Source organism: Vitis vinifera, chromosome 15, assembly GCF_030704535.1.
Source record: "Vitis vinifera cultivar Pinot Noir 40024 chromosome 15, ASM3070453v1".
NCBI lineage: Eukaryota > Viridiplantae > Streptophyta > Magnoliopsida > Vitales > Vitaceae > Vitis > Vitis vinifera.
This window is the reverse complement of record NC_081819.1, coordinates 11,087,515-11,114,248: the sequence shown is the minus strand read 5'-3', so window position 1 is coordinate 11,114,248 and position 26,734 is coordinate 11,087,515. Positions and strand designations below refer to the sequence as shown.

Below are 26,734 nucleotides of genomic sequence, written 5' to 3'. Positions count from 1 at the left end.
CAACAGTTCCTCTTACAAGGAACTGATGTGGATAGATTAGAGTGGAGGTGTGCAAAGAACTGGTGCTTTTCTAGAAAAAAAAAAAAAAAAAAAAAAACCTCCTTATTCTCAAAGATCTCAATAAAATTCCCCACTACGGAGGTGTAGGAAGCTGGATTTCCTCTCAAAGCGTGTTTTTCCTTGCCTAGGAAGAAGTTTGGAAAAAACATTTATGATTGATCGGTTCATAAGAAGAGGTTTGACCTCTGCTAAACAGATGTTTTCTGTGCATGGTTTGAGAGGAGAAGGTGAACCATATTCTCATCAATAATGCTTTGAGAACTTCTACTTTCTTTACTGAAATTTCTGGTTATTCCCAAGGATAGTGAGAAAGTTTCTTTTAGAATGGCAAGGTAAAGGTGTGGCAAAGCAGCATACTAATATGTGGAGGAGAAGCTCCCTTGCCTATTTTGATGCATTTTAGAGGGAGAACAATGACAGAACTTTTAGAGAGGAAGAGGTGCACGACCAGTAGTTGAAAGAGCTCTTCCTAAAAACTTTTTTTGACTGGATCAGGATTACTTAATGTTTTGTACTTCGTTGAGGGCTTGGATCAGAGCTATAGTGCACAGCTCTTTATTTATTTCCTTCCTTCCATTTTTTTTTCTTTTCCATTAGGTTCTCTCTCGATAATTTCTGCATACTTGGGTGGTGGCTGCCTATTTTTAGGTACTTTTTTTACATTTTTCTTTTGCCTATCCAAAAAGAAAAAAGAGGGAAAAAAAAAAAGGAAATTGCTCAAGTCTCTATAATAATAATAATAATAATAATAATAATAATTGAAGATAATTGTGAGAATTTTCTTCTATATCATTTACACTGCAGAAAATACATTTATAGGGAAATAGGAGATTACCAACAGCCTGGTAATTCCTTAAAAAGCTCTGTCAGATCCCACAAGAGAGGAAACTATCTCCTATCTATAGAAAATAATCTACAACTATTTACAGCTAGCAAATCTCTAATTACAGCCTGTAATATCTTCTAATTTCATCCTACAATCATCCATAAATCCGGAATTCCACACTCCCCCTGGGCAATGAATATTAATCATTCCCAGCTTGGAGAGAAGTATGTCAAATTGGGTTCTAGGAACAGCCTTTGTCATTATATCTGCAATCTGTTGCCGTGTAGGGATGTAGTCCACTTCTATGATCTTTTGCTCTATCTTCTCTTTGATGAAGTGACGATCAATCTCAACATGTTTGGTTCGATCATGATGGACTGGATTTTTTGCGATGCTGATTGCTGCTTGATTGTCACACATCAACTTCATAGGTCCGTGAGGAGCGAGCTGGAGTTCTTCAAGCAGCCTTTTTAACCATATCCCTTCACAAATTCCATGGGCCATGGCACGAACTACCGCTTCTGCACTGCTGCGTGCCACAACCGATTGCTTCTTACTCCTCCAAGTAACTAGATTGCCCCAGACATAGGTACAATAACCTGAAGTATACCTTCTATCTGTTAAGGAACCAGCCCAGTCTGCATCTGAGAAGATCTCCACGTCACGGCTTGCCACTCTTTTGAAGAATAATCCTTTACCTGGAGTCATCTTTAAGTAGCGTAGTATCCTATATACGGCTTCTTGATGTTCTTCGGTGGGATTGTTCATAAATTGACTAACCATACTCACTGCAAAGCTGATGTCAGGTCTTGTGTGTGATAAGTAGATTAACCTTCCAACTAGTCTTTGATATCTTCCCTTGTCAACAGCAACCATATCTTCTTTTGAGCCTATCTTGTTGAATGGATCCATAGGAGTATTAGAGGGTTTGCATCCAAGCATTCCTGTTTCCTTCAACAAGTCAAGAGTATACTTTCGTTGTGATACAAAGATACCCTTGCTTGACCTTGCTACCTCCATGCCAAGAAAATACCTCAAAGTTCCTAGATCTTTAATCTCAAATTCTTTACTTAGAACTGTTTTAAGTCGGGAAATTTCCTCTTCATCATTCCCGGTAACAATTATATCATCAACATAGACTATAAGAACTGTAATCTTACCACCAGGCGATCTCTTAATGAAAAGAGTGTGATCAGATTGCCCTTGTGAAAATTCCTCTCCTTTAATCACCTTAGTAAACCTCTCAAACCAAGCTCTTGGGGATTGCTTAAGCCCATAGAGTGATTTCTGAAGTTTGCAGACTAGGTCATTGCTACTGGAGAGTTTTAGGCCTGAAGGAATCTCCATGTAGACTTCTTCTTCAAGATCGCCATTGAGAAATGCGTTTTTGACGTCTAGTTGATGCAAATTCCAATCAAGGTTGGCTGCCAAGGATAGCAAGACTCGGATTGTATTTAACTTTGCAACTGGTGCAAAAGTTTCTTGAAAATCAATCCCATAGGTTTGTGTAAATCCTTTGGCCACCAACCTTGCCTTGTACCGGTCTATCCTCCCATCTGCCTTGTATTTGACATTGAAGACCCACTTACAACCCACAGGGCGTTTTCCTTGTGGTAATTTCATAATCTTCCAAGTGTCATTCTTCTGCAGTGCTTGTATTTCTTCATTCACTGCCTTTCTCCACTCAGGATGCTGTAAGGCCTCTTGTATGCAGTTTGGGAGAGCAATACTCTCCAGATTTGTGATGAGAGCTCGAAGATTAGGAGATAGCTTCTCATAGGACACAAATTTTGAGATGGGATGCTGAGTACAAGATCTTACTCCCTTTCTATGGGCCACGGGCCTATTGAGATCATCCATAGAGTCAATGTCATCAGTAATAACAGGAGAATCAATATTACCTTGAATGACTCCGGTGGGATTTGATTTCGGGTCATCAGTTTGACAAGGCACAGGAGGAAGCTCAGGATGTAGGTCCACCGGTTTAGGGTTCTTCTGACGCCTTGAGTAAACTTGAAGTTCTTTGCCAATGGACTCCTTGTCTCCTTGAATCTGATGTGACTCTGATGGTGGTCCATCCGGTGCCATAGATGGTTCACTGGAAAAATTAGGTTCTGGCACCCCAAAGTCAGGCACGGGCACATCCCAAAACTGATATTCTGCTTGCTGATTGACTGGATTCTCCCCCTGAATATGAGTTTTGGTGTAAAAAGGTACATTCTCAAGAAAGGTCACATCCATAGTGTTATAGGTTTTCCGAGTGGAAGGACAATAGCACTTATACCCCTTTTGATAAGAGGAATAACCGATAAAGATACACTTGATAGACTTGGGATCATGTTTACTTCGTTGATGAGGAGGGAGATGAACATATGCAGAACATCCAAAGACCTTGAGAGGTATATCAGTTATAATCCGATTTAGAGGAAAGTTTTTGGAAAGGGTTTGGCATGGAGTATCAAATTTCAAGACTCTAGAAGGCATCCTATTTATTAGGTATGTAGCATTTAAAACAGCCTCTCCCCAGAATTGTTTTGGGACATGAGTGGTAAACCTAATAGATCGGGCTACCTCTAGAAGGTGTCGATTTTTTCTCTCGGCTATCCCATTCTGTTGTGGGGTATCAATGCAGGAACTTTGGTGAATAATCCCATTTTCTAGAAGATAATTTCCGAGTATAACATTGAAGTACTCCCTGGCATTGTCTGTTCTAAACACTTGGATCTTAGCTTGAAATTGTGTTTGAATCATGGAATGAAAGAATTTGAAGATAGAACCTACCTCTGATTTTTCCTTCATGAGAAATACCCACGTAACTCGAGTATGGTCATCAACAAAGCTAACAAACCATCTAGCCCCAGAGATATTGTGAACACGAGAGGGTCCCCAAATGTCGCTATGAATAATGGAAAAAGGTTTTGATGGTTTGTAATTTTGGGATGGATAAGAGTTACGACAATGCTTAGAAAATTGGCAAATCTCACATTGGAAAAGTTTGGGATTTTTGTTTTTAAATAGTGCTGGAAACATCTTTGATAAGTACATAAAATTTGGGTGTCCTAGGCGATAATGCAGTAACATGATGGTACTTTCTTTATTTGAATCTAAAGACAGGTTTAACCTAGGATCAGAGAAAGATACATGATGTGCTTGAGAGTCTTGTTTTCCAGCTGCCCTAAACCAGTAGAGTCCTTTGCTTTCCTTAGCATTGCCAATCATCATCCCCGAAGCCAAATCCTGAAACAAACAATGAGAGGAAGAGAATTTAGCCACACAATTTAGGTCTCGGGTAAGCTTGCTGATTGATAGTAAATTGCATGAGAGCTTGGGAACCAAAAGAACTTGATTAAGAGTTAGGGTCTCGAAAATAATCACTCTTCCAATACCAGTCACGGTGGAAAGAGAGCCATCAGCAATTCTTACTTTGTAATTCTCATGGCAGGGGCTACAATCATGGAGTACTGATATATCACCTGTCATGTGGTCGGAGGCACCCGAATCGATGATCCAACCTGATGAATCTTCAGTTTTTGTGTGTAAAGAAATTAGGAAGTTACCTCTCTGAGCAGCGGATCCGGTTGAGATAACGGGGTTAGTGGATGATCCTTGGCTAAACATCTTTTGCAGCCAATCCACTTGTTCTTTGCTAAAGAGAGCAGAATCATTGGTACTTCTTTCTTTCCCTTCAGGATCTGCCACAAATGCTCGTGCCTCCTTCTCCTTGTTTGACTTCCAGTCAGTGGGCTTCCCGTGTATTTTCCAACATGTTTCTTTGGTGTGACCTGGTCTGCGGCAATGATCACACCATGGTCTTCCTTTCTTCTGCCTTGCATCATAGCCTCGGGAAACAAGGGCAGTTCCTTCTTGAATGTTTGTGGAGCCTTGGGAGATGAGTGCTGATCCTTCCTGAACATTGGAGAATGGCCTTGTTCCCATCATCAGCTTCTTCCTGCTTTCTTCTCTTCTAACCTCTGAGAAAGCTTCTCGAATAGTAGGGAGAGGCTTGGTTCCAAGGATTCTCCCTCTTACTTCATCTAGGGATTTGTCTAATCCCAACAGGAACTTAAAGACCCTTTCTTTTTCAATAATCCTTTTGTATCGACTAGCATCTCCTGGGCACTCCCAATCCATGGTCTCAAACACATCCAATTGTTGCCAAAAACGACTAAGAGTGTTATAGTAGTGAGTCACAGTCATCTCACCTTGCCTTAGATCATGTAGGGCTCCCTTGATGTCAAATAGATCAGCAGTATTGTCACTATCAGAGTATGTTTCCTTTGCTGCCATCCAGATTTCATGTGCAGTATCATAAAACAAAAAGTTTTGACCTATTTCTGTGTCCATTGCATTGATCAGCCAAGACATAACCAGATTGTTTTCGATGTTCCAAACCTTGAATCTTTTATCATCCTTCTTAGGCGATTCAGTAGTGCTGAAAAGGTATTCATCCTTACCTCTGCCTGTGATAAACATCAAAACTGCCTTCGCTCATTGATGGTAATTGTGGCCAGTTAACTTGTGTCGAGTGATGAGGAATGATGAACCTTCTGCACCACCATTGCTCACGAGTTCCTAGCCAAACATGGTTCCCGTAACGCTGCTACTGGTTTCCGAGGCCATAGGGAAAAGTAATACCTATGAGAGACTAGGCTCAAAAACAAAAAACTTAAAGAAGTAATGAGTTGGGATGAAGAAGAAGATTGCTTTGCACCCAGAAAAATTGGTTCTGGATTAAAACCGAGAAAAAAGTGATAGGTCCAGGCGGAATTGCTCTGATACCATGAAGATAATTGTGAGAATTTTCTTCTATATCATTTACACTGCAGAAAATACATTTATAGGGAAATAGGAGATTACCAACAGCCTGGTAATTCCTTAAAAAGCTCTGTCAGATCCCATAAGAGAGGAAACTATCTCCTATCTATAGAAAATAATCTACAACTATTTACAGCTAGCAAATCTCTAATTACAGCCTATAATATCTTCTAATTTCATCCTACAATCATCCATAAATCCGGAATTCCACAATAATAATAATAATAATAATAATAATAACTGCTCAAGTCTCTTAAATAATAATTAAATTATTCAAATCTTTTACCTGATTACTTTCTTCAAATGCATATTCCTTACGCATTGTCTGGAGGAATGCATCCTCCACTATCTTTCTTTAAAAGTCCATTCACATTCCTTTCCATGAAACTTTCTCTCTCATAAGGGCATTACTTGAGTTAGTTAATCCACATTTATGCTATAAAGAGGGTAGGAAGATATTATCTCTTTAAGTCTATAATGATATTAACATTTGCACCATTATTAGCCCAAGAGCATTATATAGGACAAATATACAGGAATTGGAACAAGATGAGTGAATATATAAGCTTGAATCTTGTCCAAGAGGCCATTTCTCATGTTTTCCATGATTTCTCGTCATACCCAGTTTTTGGTGGGAAATGGGACAAAAATCCATTTTTAGGAAGACTTGTGGTGAGGGAATCAACCTCTGGCTTCACTATTTCTAAGTCTTTATAAAGTTTCATCAATTCAAAATTCCCCTATTTCATCCATCCTAGGACTCTTTTCCCCTCTTACTTGGAACTTAAACTTTTGGCAAAACCTCACTGATTCAGAGATAGAGGATCTTGAAAAACTCATGTCCATTCTAAATAGTGTTAACCTATCACTATCATCGTCATATGTGAGAGCTCGGTCATTGCCACCTTCAAACTCATTTTTGGTCAAATCTTTCTTCCTAACCTTATCTAATCAATCAACTTTAGTTTTCTTCTCTCCTATTAATTTCATATGGAAATCAAAAAACCCATCAAAGATTAAGCATTTGCTTAGTTAGTAGCCAACAAGAAGGTTAATGTCAATGACTTACTTTAGATGAGAAGCGTTTTCAAAGCTCTTAGTTAGGAATGATGCATTGTATGTATGAGCAATGAAGAATCAATAGATCACCTTTATTTATAATGTCCAACAACTTTGGAGTTATGGCATAAGCTATTCAAGCTAGATGGCTCAGATTTAGTTCCACTTAGAAGTGTCAGTGACATGTTGACCATTTCTTTTAAGGGATTAGGGAAAATTGCTTATTTTACATGGATTTGGATAGTAGGGTAGGAAAAAAAAATGTAAGGATCTTTGAGGACAAGTGAAGGACTTCCAAAACATTATGGAACCTAGTCTATTTCTATTCATCTTTTTAAGCCTCTACTACTACAACTTTCAAAGGCATTCCTCTCGATTTTATTAGACCTGATTGAATTTCGATATGTAGATAAAAAGGATTAACATAGTTATTAGAAGAATAAGCCAAGAAATCAACAATTATTTTTCTCCATATATATCTGATTTCTCCTACCATATTTTTCCTTTCTTGTAAAAGCTGACCCATGATTCTTGTACCAAGAATTTGGGTAAATTCCATATAGGAACCTTAGGTAAATTTCCATATAGGATTCTTGTAATAAGATTGCTTGATTTTAGGGATTTTTTTTATAAGTAGCCTAATTTAGGAGATCTCATTCTTTGTATATATGTATTGTAAATCAAAATGTAAAAATACATGAGAGATTTTTTTCATCATGGTATCAAAGCTAGAAGTTTGACTCTACCAAGATCCATAGAGCCTTCATTGCTCGATCACATACAACCTTCGTTGTTGTAGCTTGTTCCCTTTTTTAATCAGCCTTGGTTGTTGGTTCCTTAGTTCCCATTATAATTCCCTCAAGGTCATCTCTTGTTTACTCCAAAAAAAAAAAAAAAAAAAAAAAAAAAAAAAAAAAAACTAGAAACCATGTTGCTCTTTTCCCTAAAATGTATGAAACACTGTGAAAATACACCATCCTCTCAAACAACCCTACCCCTCAATCCCTCCTCTACACTCCAAACCTTATCACTTTTATCTACCCATCATAATGATAGCCTTACACTCCAAATCACCACTCAAAAACTCAATGGTCTCAATCAGCCAAACTTTTCATTAAAAGTGAAGGGAAGATGGGCTATATCATGGGTGCCAAATCAGAACCCAACTCCAATGATCCACGATATGAATTATGGGATGAGGAAAATTCCATGGTCATGTCTTGGCTACTACACTCCATGCAGTTGGAGATTAGCCAAACATACTTGTTTCTCTCCACCGCCAAAGAGGTTTGAGATGCTATCAGTCAAACATATTCCAAGATTGGAATAACAACACAAGTATATGAGTTGAAGTCCCGAATTCATGCTACAAAGCAAGGAAGTTGGTCTGTCACTGAATATTACAATAAATTGTGAAGCCTATGGCTGGAATTAGATCATTACCAGCACATAGAAATGGTAGTTGCTAAAGACACTACTAGATTGAAGAAGATAATGGAGCATGAGAGAGTATTTGAATTCTTGGTTGGTCTTAATCCCGAATTAGACCGAGTACAAATATTGGGGAACGAACCTTTTCCATCCATCCAGGAGGTTTATGCCTATGTGATTGGAGAAGAAAGTCCTCGAGTTGTGATGCTAGGAGGATATACTCCAGAAAATTCAGCACTAGCTACTGCTGGAAATCTCAAGTCGATGGGATCCAAAGTAGAAGGAAGAACACCAGATGATAAAGATTCACTTTGGTGTAATTATTGTCACAAACCAAGACATACACGTGAATCTTGCAGGAAACCCCATGGCAAGCCTCAATTAGGAAGTAAAGGGGGAAGCAATAGAGGAGGAAAACCTGTCACAAGATCTGGACAGGCGCATCAAGCTGCCACCATTGATATCTCTCATGAAAATATCCCTACCACTGAGCAAGAACTGATTTTAATCAGCAAGGAGCATTATGAAAAGCTGAAAATGCTTCTCAATCAACTTGATACACGTGCTGAAATTCCCACTGCAAAAATCGCCTCAAGCTCTTTCATCCAAACAGGTAATATCGAAGCTTTAAGTGCCTCCAAGGATTGTTTATCAAGCATTTGGATCATTGATTCTAGGGATACCAACCACATAACCAGTCACTCCAATTTTTTTTCCAATTATACAACACTTTCAAGTAGGCCAAAAGTGAAGGTTGCTAATAGCACTTTTTCTTCCATAATTGGTCAAGGCATAGCCTCCATCACTCCATCTTTGACCTTGCAAAATGTGTTACATGTTCCAAACTTGTCTTGTAATCTCTTGTCTGTTTGTAAAATCACTAAAGATTTGAATTGCTTTGTAACATTTACCCCTTCCTATTGTGTTTTTCAGGACAGATAACGGGGAGGATGATTGGGCATGGTAAGAGGAAAGGTGGACTCTACTACCTCAATACACATTGGAAGATTTGTGATTCTACCCCACAAGCTCTTATTACCACCAACAATACCTCAAAAGTTGATCAAATATGGCTATGGCACAAACGGTTGGGACACCCACCTTTCTTTGTCTTGGAAAAAATGCTTCCCACATTGTTAGGCAAAACTAAATCCCGTGATTTTCATTGTGAGGTTTGTGGGCTTGCAAAACACCATCGTGTGCCCTTTCCAATAAGAAATAAAGAAAAAACATCTCCTTTTAGTTTAATACATACTGATGTTAGGGGACCCTCTAGAATTCCAAACATTTCGGGTTCTAGATGGTTTGTTACCTTCATTGATGACTGCACTCGTACCACTTGGGTTTATCTCCTAAAATCCAAATCGAAAGTTAATTTCATTTTCCCGATATTCCACAAATTCATTTGTACCCAATTTAGCACCAAAATCCATACCTTAAGGTCAGATAATGGGAAGGAATACTTCAACCATAATCTTGTCACCTATCTCCAAAGTGAAGGTATTATGCATCAATCTTCATGCATAGATACCCCACAACAAAATGGGGTAGCAGAGAGAAAAAACAGACGTCTCTTGGAAGTTGCTAGGTCTTTACTTTTCAAATGAGTGTTCCAAAAACATATTGGGGGGAAGCCGTTTTGACTGCTACATTTTTGATAAATCGAATATCTTCTCAAGTCTTAGACTTTAAATCCCATGTTGATGTACTTTCAAAGTTTTTTCCCAGCTTTAATGGTATTGGGACACTTCCTCCAAAAATATTTGAGTGTGTATCTTTCATTCACATTCCCAAACAATCTAGAGACAAACTTGACCCAAGAGCTCTTAGGTGTGTCTTCCTTGGATATTCTTCCAATCAAAAAGGATATAAGTGCTACCATCCACCCACAAAAAGGTCAGATAACACCATGGATGTTACCTTCTTTGAGAGTCAACCACATTTCATACACACTTATCTTCAAGGGGAGATTGGAGGAATGGAAGATAAGTTGTCAGGAATTTTTCCTAGGAATGGTGAGATTGGTGGGGGTGTCCTTCCACAACCAGTTAATGTGCCAAATGTCTCTACCTCAAACACATCAAGTTCCCCTACTGTTCAAGATATTTCAGCCCCAAGAATTTTCAGATTCTGCACTAACACTCCCTGTTGTTCCAAATGTTCCAGCCTTGGATTCATCTAATGAATCAGCTAGTGAACATAAGAAATTCTAGCAAACTCCCAACGAAGAGCTAATTGTAGAAAAATTGCCCACTGAAATTCCAGCCAATGAAGATTCAGCTCAAAGATAGGGAATACATGCTGCCAGCAAACACCTCCAAACTAAAAGTGCATTCAAGGAAAGGAAAATCTACAACATCCTCTCATATCCCATCATCCAAACCTGAATCAGGTAATGAAAATACTCATTCTAGTGTCTATAATGATTTGTATTGGCCAATTGCATTGAGGAAAGGCACTAAACAATGCACTCAACATCCTATTTCAAATTTTACCTCATTACATTGTTTATCATCTACATACCGAGCCTTTATTACCCAAATGTCTTTTGTTGAGATACCAAACACAATCCAAGAGGCACTTAGAGATGAGAATTGCAGGAAAGCAATTAATGAGGAGATGCAAGCCTTGGAAAAAAATGAGAATTGGGATATAGTTGAGCTTCCCAAAGGGAAGAAAACAGTAGGATGTAAGTGGATTTTCACAATTAAATACAAGGCTGCTGGGACAATAGAGAGGTATAAGGCTAGATTGGTAGTTAAGGGACTTACCAAAACTTATGGCATTGACTACCAAGAGACCTTTGCACTGGTGGCAAAAATGAACACTATTCGTATTCTATTGTCTTAAACTGTTAATTTTGATTGGCCTTTGCAGCAATTTGATGTGAAGAATGCTTTTTTACAATGGCAACTTAGAAGAAGAGGTATACATGGACACTCCACCGAGGTCTGGTGACAAGGCTTGGAAGAACAAAGTTTGCAAGCTTAAGAAGTCTCTTTACGGACTTAAATAATCTCCAAGAGCATGGTTTGGGAGATTTACAAAATCAACAATAAGAATGAACTACCATCAAAGCCAAGAAGACCACACATTGTTTATCAAACATAACCCCTTTAGTAAGTTGACTGTCTTGGTAGTTTATGTGGATGACATTATTGTTACAGGAAATGACGAATGGGAAATTCAAAGACTAAAAACTAGTTTGTCTAATGAATCTGAGATCAAGGATCTAGGAAGTCTAAAATATTTCCTCAGAATTGAAGTGACACATTCAAAAGGGGGAATATTTATTTCCCAATAGAAATATATCCTTGATTTGCTAAGGGAGACAAGGATGCTAGGATGCAAACCAGCAAAGAGTCCGATTAAGCAAAATCATAAATTAAGAGGAAAAATAGAGGATGATATGGTAGACTACAGCCTCTATCAAAGATTGGTGGGAAAATTAATTTATTTATCTCACACTCAACCAGACATTGCATATGTTGTAGGTGTGGTAAGCCAATTCATGCATTCACCGCATGAATCTCACATGGAGGCAATATATAAAATCCTTCGTTACTTAAAGTCTACACCAGGCAAGGGAATCTTATTTCAAAAGACATGAAATATGGAATTGGAAGCTTACAGTGATGCTGATTGGGCTAAATCAATTGTCGATAGAAGGTTAACTTCTAGATATTGTACCTTTTTAAGAGGAAATCTAGTTACTTGGAGAAGTAAAAAGCAACCAGTCGTGGCTAGATCTAGCACAGAAGCTGAGTTTAAGGCCATAGCCCAAGGGATTTGTGAACTACTCTGGATAAAGATCATTCTTACTGACCTTGGCATCACTTTAAAAGAACCCATGAGGTTATATTGTGATAACCAAGCTACTATAAATATAGCTCATAACCTCGTTCATCATGATCAAACCAATCATATGGAGATAGATCGGCATTTCATCAAAGAAAGACTTGGTATTAGGTTGATTTGCACTCCGTATGTCCCCTCTTCTAAACAATTGGCAGATATTCTAACAAATGACCAACCAAGTTCAACTTTTTATACAATCTTAGACAAGCTGGGATTGCAAAATATTTTCGCACTAGCTTGAGGGGGAGTGTTAGAAGAATAAGCCAAGAAATCAGCAATTATTTTTCTTCATATATATCTAATTTCCCCTACCATATTTTTCCTTTCTTGTAAAAGTTGACCCCTGATTCTTGTACCAAGAATTTGGGTAAATTCCATATAGGAACCTTAGATAAATTTCCATATAGGATTCTTGCAATCAGATTGCTTGATTTTAGAGATTTTTTTAATTAGTAGCCTAATTTAGGAGATCTCATTCTTTGTATATATGTATTGTAAATTAGAATGTAAAGATATATGGGAGATTTTTTTCATCAATAGTAATGTCAAGACATTTTGATGTCTTTTAGATCATTTTTCTTTCCTCTGTTTTGATCAGGTTTTATACTTTGGGAAGGATTTCTCATCCTTCTCTTTTTACTCATTTAATGAAAATGTCAATTGTTTTTTTATTATAAATAAATAAATAAGTTGCTTGGTTACATGTTTATAACACTCTTGTAGATTATATGCAGGGTATCTCATTGCGTTTCATGTAGGGACCTGATTTTAAGTCACTGAAATTAAAACCATGTGTTCTTATCGTATTAACATGTGGTAACATGTTAGCCTTATGAGGTGTTCTACGGAGTTGAGATGTCAGTGTACAAAATGTGGCTTAGAAAATGAATGATGTTCCGAAAAAGAAAACATAACAGAACAAATAATAAATGTAGGCAATGTAATCAATAGTTGATCATGTAGCAATAAAATATGGGACTAACGAGATTAGAAGATAATAAAGCATCTCCTAACCATTTCTCATACCATTTGAAAGGAAAGGGCATTCAATTGTCGAGGCCTGTTTAATATTAATGTTCTCAAAAATAAGTTCTCTTCTACAAGAACCTGTCAGACAAAGAAAGAATGATAAGCCAGAATACACACCTACTAAATTTTTAGCTAATAAAGCATTTCAACACTGTACATATACAAATAATAATTCCATGCATAAAAGAGACAGTTATGTTAATTATATCCTCAAAATACAAACTTTTCAGCATGGAAACACAGCTTTTTCAGGATAAGGAATTTAGCAACATAACAGCATTACACTATTTATGCAATAATAAAAAGGCATTACTCTAATTATACAACAACAAAAAATTTATAGAACAACAAAAAGTTTATATATATATATAAGATTTAGAAGCATCAAATGAGCTACTTTGCAATCTGACACCAAACATTGTGAAAATTACTAAAATTAGCAGAAATCCAGTGTTGTCAAAAGCAAAAGGTGATGTCAAGGCGATAAGACTCCTTTTAGCCTAAGGCAAAAGGCGAAAACAAGGCGATAGCCTCACTATAGTAAGGCGATAAAAAATATACACATATTACCTATTCGATACTCAACCAGTATAAGTGTTGTCTTCAACAATCAACACCCTTAATTTTTTTTCGCTCATGATATCTTATAAGATTAACAAAATAGTAATAATTATTCAAAGTATTATATATTATACCCCCTATCATAAGAAACATCATATTATTTAGAGATATTCATCCTATCTAAATGCATATTCTAATTTTTCAAACATCTAAAATGCAAAATAAAAAACAAAATAAGAAATTGAACATTCTAGAGAAGCTTTAGGCATCCTCATCAAAGTCATTATTGAAATCAAAATTGTCATCACTTCTATCAAGACTAGATTGATAGTCCTCTATCCTATTATCTCTAAGATTGATGATATAATATTTTATTTTATACTTTGTTTAATCCAATGATATATTGAATGAAATTACAATTAAGTATGTTTAATCTTAACTCATGGTCAAAGGCAAGAACACATCTATGTCTTTCACCTTATCCCAAGGCGATTACCTACATGATCACCTAGGCATTGCCTCTTTGAAGCCGCCTCGCCTGAGTCTTCAAGAGGTGGCCTTTATTTGCCCTGTCTAGCCTAATGGCCTAGGCAACCTAGGCAATCACCTTTGATAACACCACGGAAATCCAAATGAGTCCTTTTTTTTTCTGATCAGAAAACCAGTCTTTTTAAGAATAAACATATAATCAGAGCTCAAAAATCCATGTTTACAACCCCTCATGAAAAACCCTCCTTTTCATATCCTACTCTTGTCTTTCTTCCTTCTGATTTGCAATGACTTTAAAAAGCTTCCATTTTCCACAATACCCTACCCAAATGGCACAATAGCCATAAAAAAATGCCTCAAAACTTATCAAATTACAAAAAGAAAATTATGAACATTTGTAGTTTAAAGACTAAAAAGACTATTCCAAACTTCTTACTTTGACCCAACTATTTGGCCTAGTTAAGTTGAATTTGTGCAGGAAAACAGCATAAAATGAAGAATTCATATTTTTTATTTCTTCTAAGCAACCAAACAGCAAAACACAAAGAGGAAAAAAAAAAACAAAAAACAAAAACAAAAAAAAAACAAACAAACAAACCTATGTGATTTGAATTGAGAATCCACATAATCTGGAGAATACAAAATAAAATGAATTTAATTCTGAACTAAATTAAAACATGAAATAGAACCAAATAATTCAATCAAAAACATTCATGCTTCCTTTGGTTGATGAGAAGATGCTCATAAAATAAATAAACAAAGAAGTTCAAACTGTAGCCATAACTATCGGGCCTGGTGAACTCATGTTTTTTGGACATCAGATACAGCATAAGACATAAAATTCCAATTTTTTTTTCTTCTAAATTTCGCCACATGTTATTAGTAAACAAACAATAGAAACAAAGAAAAATCACAAAAATCCTGAAGTGAATTGAGGTGAAACTGTAGGCCTAACCCAACTATCCAGTCTACTAAAGTCAAGTTTCCCATTTCTTAGAAATGAAAAACAGCACAAATTTAAAATTCAAAATTTCTGTTTTCGTCTCACTTTTCCTCCATTTTATGAGAAACCAAACCAAAAATAAAATAAAATTCACAAGCGCTCAAGTAGTATTCGCTCTAGTCAATCCATGCTTTTCCATTTCTAGAGAATGTACAAAAAAAAAAACAAAAAAAAAAAATTGTAGAATCCAAAATTTGTTATTTCCCCTCCATTTTCTTAACAACCAAAAAGGAAAAGGAATGAGCATACTCTAAGGTGAATTGAATTGAGCATCACACTCAAACCTGGTCACCATTGCCATTGGTAGAACTGAATGGAACCATGACTGAGAACTCTATACTGTCAAACTCATAATTGAAACAAGGGACAATTATGTTTTAGGGTCCAATGGATAAAAATTGAAGGAAGAACATAAAATTGTAAAATTAGTGGGAAGGCTATTATAGAACAGAAGGAAAAAAAAAATTACCCTTCTTATCTTTTTCCAGTTTTTGTCTTTTCCTCGACTTACTCATCATCATCATTATTATTATTAGTAGTATTATCATTTAATATTAATATTGCTGGCAGATTCCAGATAATTTTGTATTTATTTCTTTTCTTTTCTTTCTTTGGTAAAATATGATTTATGGGAAAGATTATAGGATAATAGGTAGTAGGTGAATAAGATCCCTGATTTATGGGAGAGATTAACAGAGTATAAATAGGATGTACATATCATATTCTAATACAATTCAAGGCGAGCAAATTTTATTTCATGATATCAAAGCTACGCTCTCTTTTGCATCCTAAGTTTTTTCTTTCTAAGCTTTAATTGCTAAGAATTTCATTGCACTTGTATGGCCTTCATTGCTAGCAGTAGAACTTGTTGATGCCCATTTCCTTCGAATTTTTTGGCCTACATAGGCTCATAAAATTTTCCCTTTTGTCAGATTTACAAAAATTATTTCTGATTTGCTACAATATATCCAACAGATCAAAAATCATCCAATCTTAAAACTTTGCTCCCAACCTGACTAGCAATAACCCTTTTGCAGAAAGTCAAAATCTACAAAATCCATTCAAACTCAATAGCTGCAATTATTTGGTGTGGTCTCAACTGGTGCAAACGTTTTTAAAGGGAAAAGGAAAACTTAGTCACTTAATTAGACCTGTCCCAAGCGAAGACAATCTAAAGTTCATTGCATGGGATGAAGAGGACTCAATGATTATGTCATGATTGTGGAATCCAATGCAACCAAAGATCAACAAGATGTGCATATTCTTGATGATGGTTAAAGATATTTAGGAGACTGTTAGGCAAACATACTCCAAAGCGAGGGATGTTGCCCACATCTACGAAATAAAGACCAAGATTTGTGCAACCAAGCAAGGTACTTTTTATGTTACTAAATATTATAATATCATTTTTTTGTTTTTTTTTTTATAGGAAATGACAAAGGAATATATTGATAAAAAGGATGTACAAGAGAAGGATGAGGAATCCTCCCACCAAAGAAAAACAAAACTACAAGGAATCAAATACAAGAAAATACAAAGTAAAAACAAGCAAACTCTCTAGGTTAGACCAACCCATTGGGATTACACACCGCTAACCAATCAAGTTATAATATCATGAAAAGCTTATGGCTGGAATTGATTACTATCAAAATATTAAGATGAAGTGCAGTGAAGATGTTGTCATGATACTCGAATATGTTGAAAGGGAAAGGATATTTTATTTCTTGGCAGGTCTTAATGTGAAATATGATCAAGTCAAGGCTTAAGTCCTTGGAAAGGAAGATCTACCTACCCTAAACAAAGTTTTCTCCATCATAAGAGCAGAAGAAGGAAGAAGGAGTATTATGTTTGACACCCCAACAATAGAAGGTTTAGCTCTTGTCACTATGAAGCCAAACTCTATACTACCAAACAACAATTATAGAGGAAGTGAAGTGTCCAGATCACCAATCAACAAAGATGACTTGTGATGTGTGTTTTGCAAAACACCTAGGCATACCAAGGAGACTTGTTGGAAACTCCATGGAAAGCCGCAATCATTTGGTAGAGGGTATGGAAATCAATATGCACAATTTGAACAGCGGAATCATCAAACCCATATTGCTCAATCTAATGAGATTTCCCAACCAGAAATCTTAGCTTCTAATGATTCAAATGTTGGTAGATTGCACAGAGAAGAGATTGAGAGGCTCTATAGCATTCTAACTTCAATGGACAAGCCTACTACTTCATACTCTCGCCCAATCAGGTAAGTATCCTATTTCTCATGTTCTTTGTGTTTCAAAGGACTGTTTTCCAAGTACTTGGGTCCTTGACTCAAGTGCTACTGATCATATGACCTTTTTCTTCAGACCATTTTTCTTCTTATAATCCATGTTCTAGGGATAAAAAAAAAAAAATTAAAGTTGTCGATGGCACATTAGCAATTGTGGCAAGCCAAGGAAAAATTCTTTTAACATCGGCTCTCACATTAAAATTCATGTCACATGTTCCAAAACTTTCAGTTAACCCCCATCAATTCATCAAATTACTAAAGATTTGAACTGTACAGTCACCTTTTTCCCATCTCATTGTGTAATCCAGGACCAAGACACAGGGAGGACAATTGGGCATGCTAAGGAACAAGAGGGTTTGTACCTGCTTAAATCCAGTTTTAGCAGTGGTGATCGTATGGTACTCTCAATTTTCAGAAAAATTATCATTGAATAAAGCCCAAAGATGGTTACATCACCTTCATTTAGGGCATCCATCTTTTCTTTGCTCTAAAAAATGTTTCCTTTATTATTCAATAAATCAAATGTTAACAATTTTCATTGCAAGGTTTGTCAATTAGCTAAACATCATCGTGTTTCGTTTCCTTTAAGTAATATAAAATCAGTATTCCCCTTCTTGTTAATTCATACTAATGTTTGGAGTCCTTCTCGAATCCCAAGTTTTTTTGGAGCAATGCCGCAATGTGGTTTGCATCCTTTATCAATGATTGTACTAGGGTGAATTGATTATACCTCATGAAAAACAAATCAAATGTTGGTTTTGTGTTTCCTATCTTTCACAAAATGGTTAACACACGGTTTGGGGTTAAAATGAAAGCCATTGGATCCAATAATAGAAAAGAATACTTTAATCAGGTGTCATCTCCTTTTCTTGAAAAATAAGGGATTATACACCAATCTTCATGTATTAATTCCTCACAGCCAAATGGTGTGGTTGAATGGAAAAATGAACATCTATTAAAAATAATCCGAGCCTTACTTTTTCAAAAAAATATGCCTAAATCATATTAAGGAGAGGTTGTCTTAACTATAGCTCATTTGATTAACTGGCTACCCTCAAAGGTGCTTGAAAATAAAACTCCATTGGACACACTCAAAATTTCTTCCACATTTCAATAGCTTTAGTAAACTTCCTCCCAAAGTTTTTAGTTGCATGTCATTTGTCCATGTCTATACTACGAATCATGGCAAACTTGATCCCCAAGCTTTAAAATGTTTGTTTTTGGGATACTTTCCAACCAAAAAGGATTATAGATGTCATCCAACTTCTCAAAAAATATTTACAATCATGGATGTCACTTTTGTTGGAAATCAATCATTTTTTCCTAATATTTATCTTCAAAGGGAGAACTTAGGTGAAGATAAGTTTCTCTCTCATGGTTTGCTTGATTTACCTGGAATTTTTTAATCATGCTTCTTTCTCCTAGGTTCTACCTCCTGGTCATCTGGTCAAGAACCCTCATCAAAAATGGATCAAGGAGGAATTAATGCAACCACCATGCCACTATAGGTTTACTCTAGGAGGAAATAGTCCCAACCTAATTGAATACAAGCTCAAGAGTTTGAATCTGAGTCGGGTAATGAACACACAATCGAATTATGAAAGGGAAAAAAACCGGTTGGATGTAAATGGGTGTTCACTATTAAATATAGAGTTGACAGGACATTGGAGAGATATCGATAAGCTAGTGGCCAAGGGGTATATGCAAACTTATGGGGTAGACTACCAAGAAACATTTGCTCCAGTAGCAAAAATGAATACCATTTGTATATTATTATCCTTGGCAGCTAACTTTGGTTGGTCTTTACAACAACTTGATGTTAAGAATGCATTATTGCATGGTGATTTAGAAGAAGTGTATATGGAAACACCACCGAGTTTCAATGGAGACTTCGAAAGAAATAATGTATGTAGACTAAGAAAGGCACTTTATGACATTAAACAATCTCCCTAAGCATGGTTTGAAAGATTTACAAAAGCTATAAATGACATGGAGTTTCGACAAAGCCAGGGAGATCATACACTCTTCATCAAATGCTTACATATGTGTAAACTTACTGTTTTCATAGTTTATATTGATAACATAATTGTAACAAGAGATGATTGAGTAAATAGAAAGACTTAAGAAGAAACTAGCTCTTGAGATAAAAGACTTGGGAAAACTCATGTATTTTTTAGGGATTGAAGTGGCTCATTCAAGGAAGGGTATTTTTATCTCTCAAAAAAAGTACATTTTGGATCTTAAGGAGATTAGCATGCTTGGTTGTAAATTTTGTAAGCCTACTGATACCCCCATTGAACAAAATCATAAGCTAGGGGAAGCTCAATAAGATGCAATAGTAGAATGTGGAATGTATCAATGTCTAGCTAGGAAGTTAATCTACTTATCACATGCAAGGGATATAGCCTATGATGTTAGCGTCGTAAGCCAATTTATGCATTCTCCCAAGGAAGTCCATCTAGAGGTGGTATACAAGATTCTACGTTTACTAGAAAGGGAATTTTCTCTAAGAAAAATAAAGAGGTAAGCCTAGAGGCATACATTACTTCTAATTAGGTAGGATCAGTGGCAAATCGATGTTAGTTATCATACATTCTTAGGTGGAAACTTAGTGACATGGAAAAGTAAGAAGCAATTCGTGGTAACACGATCAAGCGCATAAGTAGAGTTCAAAGTTATGGCACATGGGATTTGTGAGCTATTAGGGATAAAGATTGTTTTTGATGATCTAGGAATCAAGTAGGAAGGGACAGTGAAGTTATACTACAACAAAAATTCAACAATCAATATTGCTCACAATCCAGTACAACATGACCAAACAAAGCATGTAGAAGTAAATCGACACTTCACCAAGGAAAAATTCGATAGTAGTTTGATCTGCACACCTTATATTTCAACAAAAAAGCAGCTTGCAGATGTTTTGACAAAAGGATTGGCTAGTCATCAGTTTCAAATAATTACATGCAAGCTGGGAATGGACAACATCGATTCTCTAGCTTGAGAGGGGTGTTGGTAGATTCTAAATAATTTTATATTTATTTCTTTCCTTTTCTTTCTTTGGTAAAATATGATTTATGGGAGAGATTATAGGATAATAGGTGGTAGGGAAATAAGATTCCTTATTTATGGGAGAGATTTTAAGGGAATCTAATGCCCAATTGTGTATAAATAAGATGTACATATTGTATTCTAATACAATTCAAGGAGAGTAGAATTTATTTCAAATATTAATATTATGAATTTGGCACATTATTGAAAATAATTACTTATTATTAAGATTACACTTAAAAACAGTTTGCCCCATGACTTTCAAAGACTTTTGTCATTGCACCTCACATTCAAAATCCAAAACTTGCCCCCAAATTTCAAAGTAGTGTCACCACATTTTTTTTTTTTTTTATTGTGGACAGCATTTATTTTCATTAACAAAAAAATCCATGTTGCACTTGACCCTAAATGTAAGGGTATAATAGTTTTTGAAAGGGATGAAGACTCAAAATACGAGAGCATGATAATAGTCCTTGAAAGGGATTAAAACTCAAAATATGAGAGCATGATAATCACTCAAGGCACATGAGTTTTTTAGTTAGTGAAAATACAAGTCATCTAAAAAAATATGAACTAACACTATTTAGCAAATTTGGAGAGTAAACTATTGGCTTTTGAATGTGAAGGAGCCAAGTGCAAAAAACCCTAAAAGTTGAGGGAGCAAAGTATATTTAACCCTTAAAAATAAATATGAATAATATTTATAATAATATTCATTGCATATAATGCAATGACACTATTACAAATTTACAATGTCTTATAAATGCAATTACAATGTACAAGTAGTGTAGTTAGTTTTCTATGCCTATACACATCTCAAGTCTTGTATATCTTTCATAGAAAATTGATTACTTATCAATAGTGGTACAAGAAACTAAATGGCAGGTACAATGAACTCCTCATCCATCTTATTTGTGCCCTTATTGAATGTTAAATCGCCTGTGGCGCCTTTTAGGCATGCACTAGACAGTTGTGCTGCAAGCATAAAGCAAATGCACTACATGTATGAGACTATTTTTTTGTTTGCAAGCCTATATATATCCATGAAATTGTATGAAAAGGGTAATAGACCCCTAATTCATCTCATTTTCATTTTTATTCAATGTCAAAGATACCTTGATGTATGCACTAAATTTACAAGGCATGAACAAAACTTTTTGGGATGCGTAGACCAACACATCTATGGAACTCCATGACATGTGCAATGGACCCTAATCCATCTTATTAGTACCCTTATTGCAAGCCCAATACAGCTTTTATGCATATACAAGCCATATCTATGGTAATTACATTGCATTTATGATCGAGGCGTCTCAGGAACTTGACCAAGTTAAACCAGTGTTACTGATTTACCACTGAGCCAATGCAAAAATATCTATCAGATACCGGGCTCATTGTAGACCTTGCCAAGGCAGATACAACTCAGTCAAGTCGTACCTGACTCAGCTGATACTTTGAACCTTGAGAAGAAGGGGGAGGGAACTAGGGTTAAGGTTGGTTGGAGTGGCTGGAGGTTGAAGAAAAGTGCAATGTGGTCATTTTAAATGCCCTTTTCTATTTAGAAAAGACAAAGAAAGGTGGATGTTTAGTTCAAAGAAAAGTACATCTAGAACTCCCAATTTTTCTTCCAACCATTGGTGATTACAACAAATCAGCATCTGACTGATTATCACATCCATAACACCTAAAGCACAATTCTCCCCTAATTATATCCTTAATATAGAAACCTTTTCAGCATGGAAACTCAGTCTATACATGATAAAGATTTATAATAATTTAGCAACATTGCTTTTATGCAGAAACTAACCATTGTTTTGTCATAAACAAATGGTCACTGCTCAAAAATCCATATCTACAACTCCCACAAAATACTCCTCCAAATCCTAGTCATGTTTTCCTTCCTTTTGATTATCAATGACTTGAAAAAGCTTCTGTTTTCCATGAAAAAACACCAAAAAATGGCACAATAACCATAAAAGAAATGCTCTAAAACAGATTGAAACAAGAAATTTACAAAAATAAGTGGTTTAAAGCTTGAAAATTCAATTCCAAAACTATTACTTTTCTAGGAATAATCGAATTTAAATACCAAAAAAAAACAAAAAGAAAAAAAAATCCAACTAAAATAAATTCTAATTCACAATTGAATCAAAATGGTAAAAAAATAAATAAATAAATAAATATAAAAAAAGAAATAATTCTAGCATCTACATTATGAGCCATTTGGTGAATGAGGAATGTAAGAAACTAAAAAGGAGCAGAAACAAAAGTATGACCCAACTATTTTGCATTTCGATTTTTTCTTCTCAGCAACCAAACAGCAAAACCAAAAAATAAAATAAAATAAAATTAGCCAAAACCAAAGTGAATTGAATTCATAATCTGGGTAATCTAGACAATAAAACAGATAATGAATTTAATTCTAAAAACTCCATCCTTCAAAGAAAAAATCGCAAAGCCTGAGTTAAATTTTTTTTTTTGATAAGTAAAACAAGATATATTGATAAAGGGGCAAAAAGTTACAAGTATACAGGGGGTATACAAAGCAACAAACCCCTCAAAAGGCCAAAAAAACAGCAAGCCTCACCATCCCTTAGTTGGATGCCAACCATTCTAGGAACCCTATAAGGGACATACGCTCCTTGCCAATATACAATCTAGCCCAACTCCACAAACTACACACAAAAGAATTCTTAAGCTTTTGGATATTTAACTCTCCTCCCCTAAAAGCTAACCTATTTCTTTCTTTCCAAACCGTCCAAAAAATACACAACGGGATGGATTTCCATATCTTTTTCCTTTTCTTTCCCACAAAAGGGCCCCTCCAGCTAGTTAACACCCCCTTTACAGTTTCTGGAAAAACCCACTGCACACCTGATAACCCAAGAACAATATCCCACAAAACTCTGACAACTATACAATGAATAAGAATGTGATTTACAGTTTCTTCTTCACACCCACATAGAAAACAACAATTAGGAAACTGCCATCCTCTTTTCTGAAGTCTATCAAGAGTGAGCACCCTCCCCCAAGTAGCCTCCCAAGCGTAGAATGCAACCTTGGTTGGAACTGAATCCACCCAAATACTTCTAGAAGGAAACCCAATATCATTTGGTCTGGTCACCACTCTATAGGCTTCTTTCACCCTAAATTTACCATTCCTTCCTCCCTTCCAACGGACTGAATCTTCCTCCATAGAAGGCTTGTAACTCCTCAGAACATGCAATAAGTTCCCTATCATCTCCAGCTCCCAATCATTAAAGTCCCTCAAAAATCTTAGATTCCACCCCCCTTGGCCGAAATTCTGATCCCACATCTCCTCCACAGTCGCCTCCCTATGCGCAGCCATAGCATATAGGTGGGGGAATCTTTGGGACAGCCTTGTATCTTCACACCAAGCATCAGTCCAAAAATTGATTTTGTTTCCTTTCCCAACTATGAACCCCATGTTATCCCAACACCAATCAGATTCCTTCCATATTTCCTTCCAAACCCCCACGCCGATAGTCCCAATAGCCTTCTTTGCTCTCCATCCATGTCCCTCTTGCCCATATTTCTCTATTATCACTTGCTTCCATAGATCATCTCTATCAATAGCAAGTCTCCATACCCATTTGCCAAGTAGAGCTTTGTTCAGGAGCACCAACTTCCTTAAGCCTAACCCTCCATTGCTTTTAGCCTCACAAATCGCCTCCCACTTGATTAGATGAGCTTTCTTTACCTCACTTCCCCCTCCCCATAGGAAATCTCTTTGGACTTTATCTAATCTCCTGGCCACTGCCTTAGGCATTCTGAACAGAGACATGTGATAGATTGGCATGCTAGCCAAAACGCTTCTAATAAGAGTGATTCTCCCCCCTTTTGAAATATATTGACGTTTCCACCGTGCTAGTCTCCTTCTCACTCTCTCCTCCACCCCATCCCAAACTGAGGAGGCTTTATGCGGAGCCCCTAATGGCAATCCCAAGTAATGAGACGGAAGAGATCCCACCCTACATCCTAATTCCACTGCCATCGCCTCAATCTCCTCCACTTCACCAACTGGGATGATTTCACTTTTGTCCAAATTGATCCTTAGGCCTGAGGCTGCTTCAAACCACAAGAGAATCCAACTCAAGTATGTTAGATGCTCTTTGTTAGCCTCACAGAACACAATTGTATCATCAGCAAAGAAAAGATGGGAGATTTTTAGAGTGTGCCTCCTATCACCCTTGATGCTGCACCCTGAAAGGTATCCCCCCGCAACCGCCCTCCTAATCAAGGCATCTAGCACTTCCATTCCCAAGACGAAGAGATAGGGAGACAATGGATCTCCTTGACGAAGCCCTTTAGAACTCGGGAAGAAACCAGCTGGAACCCCATTAATAAGAACTGAGAACTTGGCTGTAGAGATACAACTCCTCATCCACCCCACCCACCTTGGACCAAAACCCATTTTGTGAAGAGTCTTCAGCAAGAACTTCCAATTAATGCTGTCATACGCTTTCTCAATATCCAACTTGCAAATGAGCCCTTTCTCTTTTCTTTTCTGCCATGAGTCTATCACCTCATTTGCAATAAGAGAAGCATCAAGGATTTGCCGTCCCATCACAAAAGCATTCTGAGTAGGGGCTACTACTTTGTTTAACACTCTCTTGAGCCTATTAGCTAACACTTTAGCCATCAATTTGTATAGCCCCCCCAGGAGGCTAATGGGTCTAAAATCTCCCAAGTCATCTGCTCCCCCTTTCTTAGGAATCAGAACCAAGAAGGTGTTATTGAGGCTTTTGAGAAAGGATCCTTGCTCATGAAACTCCTTAAACATCTCCAAGATCTCCTCTTTCACGAACTCCCAAGAACTTTGCCAAAACGCCATGGTAAAACCATCCGGCCTAGGGGCTTTATCCCCACTCATCTCCATTAAAGCAGAATGGATCTCATTTTCAGAGAATGGAATCTCAAGGCTCTTTGCTTCTTGCTGACTAATCCGGTTTAATTGGATCCCCTCAATATCCGCCTTCCACCCCACATCTTCTGAGAGCCTCTGATGAAAAGCATTTGCAATCCCCTCCCTTACTTCCTGATCCTCTTCCAACCAAACCCCATCAATTTTTACTCTATCCACCGTATTGTTGTTCCGGTGAGCATTCGCCATTCGATGAAAAAATCCCGTATTCTTGTCCCCTTCCTTAAGCCACACCTCCCTTGAGAGTTGTCTCCAATGACTTTCTTCCAACATGACCCATTTTTGATAGCTTTCCTTTGCTTCTTTTTTTACCTCTGTCTCTTCCAAGGACAAACTTCGTTCACTTTCCACACCATCCCAATAGTCCACTTGCTGCAAGGCTGCTCTTTTGTTATCTTCCAGATGACCAAAGACCTCTCTATTCCAAACTTTCAGTTTCTGTTTGAGCTCCTCTGAGTTAAATTAAAACGTGAAGCAGAACTAAATGATTCTAGTGCAAACAATTATGCTCCATTTGATTGATAAGAAAGACAGAAGACAAAAAATAATAAAGGAATCTGAAAAACTGAGGGCATATCCCGACAATTCGATCTTGAAATGAAAACAAGCACACACCCAAAGCGTAAAATTCAAATTAGTGTTTTCTTCCCAGTTTTGCCAGTTTTCTCAGCAACGAAACAACAAAAAAAGAGAAACCACCCAAACCCTGAAGTGCTGTTAGGCCTAGTTAATCCATGCCTTTCAATTTCTAGGAAAAGCAAAAACAATATTAGAAAATGTAGAATCCAAAATTTACCAACTTTTCTATTTTCCTCCTTTTTCTGAGCAACCAAACAGAAAGAAAAGGAAATTGACAAAACCCTAACATGAATTGAACAGAGAATCAGAGAACACAAACCTGTTCTCCGTCGCCATTGGTAGAACCGGGTGGAGCCATGACTGTCACTGCTCTCAAACTGCGAAACGAAGAATTGAATCAAAGTTTCAAAATACCCGAAAGGTGGGGTCGGGTTTGTGGGTAGGTTTTTCAGCCCGTTTCCGAATTAGAAGGGTCTACAGCGGTTGTGGGTCTAGGCCCAACCGGTCTTCTACTTTGCTCTGTATGTAAGTTCTTTATTTTTTTAAAATGAAAATAATTAACATCTTCCTTACCCACTAGTTTCAATGGTGTCTTTTTTTTTTTTTTTAGTTGATAATGGAGGAACCTTCCATGGTCGAGCCATTAGGACTTTTCATGGGGACCCAAACCCGCAACAACTAACATCAGGCAACACTAGTTTCAATGGTTAAAATGTTTGCAATTTTTAAAACATTGAAAAGAAATATTTTAATATT

General features: G+C 36.7%; 2 protein-coding genes across 3 annotated transcripts in view; both read right to left on the bottom strand.

Annotated features, from left to right (window-relative positions):
• Positions 1-26,422, bottom strand: part of LOC100263739 (3-hydroxyisobutyryl-CoA hydrolase 1) — a 105,441-nt gene extending 79,019 nt beyond the window's left edge. Inside the window, exons 1-2 of one of the 2 annotated variants that reach the window (XM_002264149.4) lie at positions 26,298-26,422; positions 13,076-13,156 (exon numbers count right to left, since the gene is read on the bottom strand). In XM_002264149.4, coding sequence (XP_002264185.1) covers positions 13,076-13,156; positions 26,298-26,336 — 120 coding nt within the window. In that variant the 5' untranslated portion in view covers positions 26,337-26,422. Of the gene's footprint in view, positions 1-13,032; positions 13,157-26,297 lie in introns of both variants that reach the window. The other variant, XM_019225672.2, reaches the window with a different exon arrangement.
• LOC104881761 (retrovirus-related Pol polyprotein from transposon TNT 1-94) lies at positions 813-4,927 on the bottom strand. Its single transcript, XM_010662957.3, has 2 exons — positions 4,444-4,927; positions 813-4,123 (listed from the first exon to the last, which is right to left on the bottom strand). The coding sequence occupies exons 1-2, from the start codon at positions 4,798-4,800 to the stop codon at positions 1,001-1,003; spliced, it is 3,480 nt and encodes a 1,159-aa protein (XP_010661259.2). The 5' UTR covers positions 4,801-4,927; the 3' UTR covers positions 813-1,000.
• Positions 26,423-26,734: the final 312 nt, after the last annotated feature.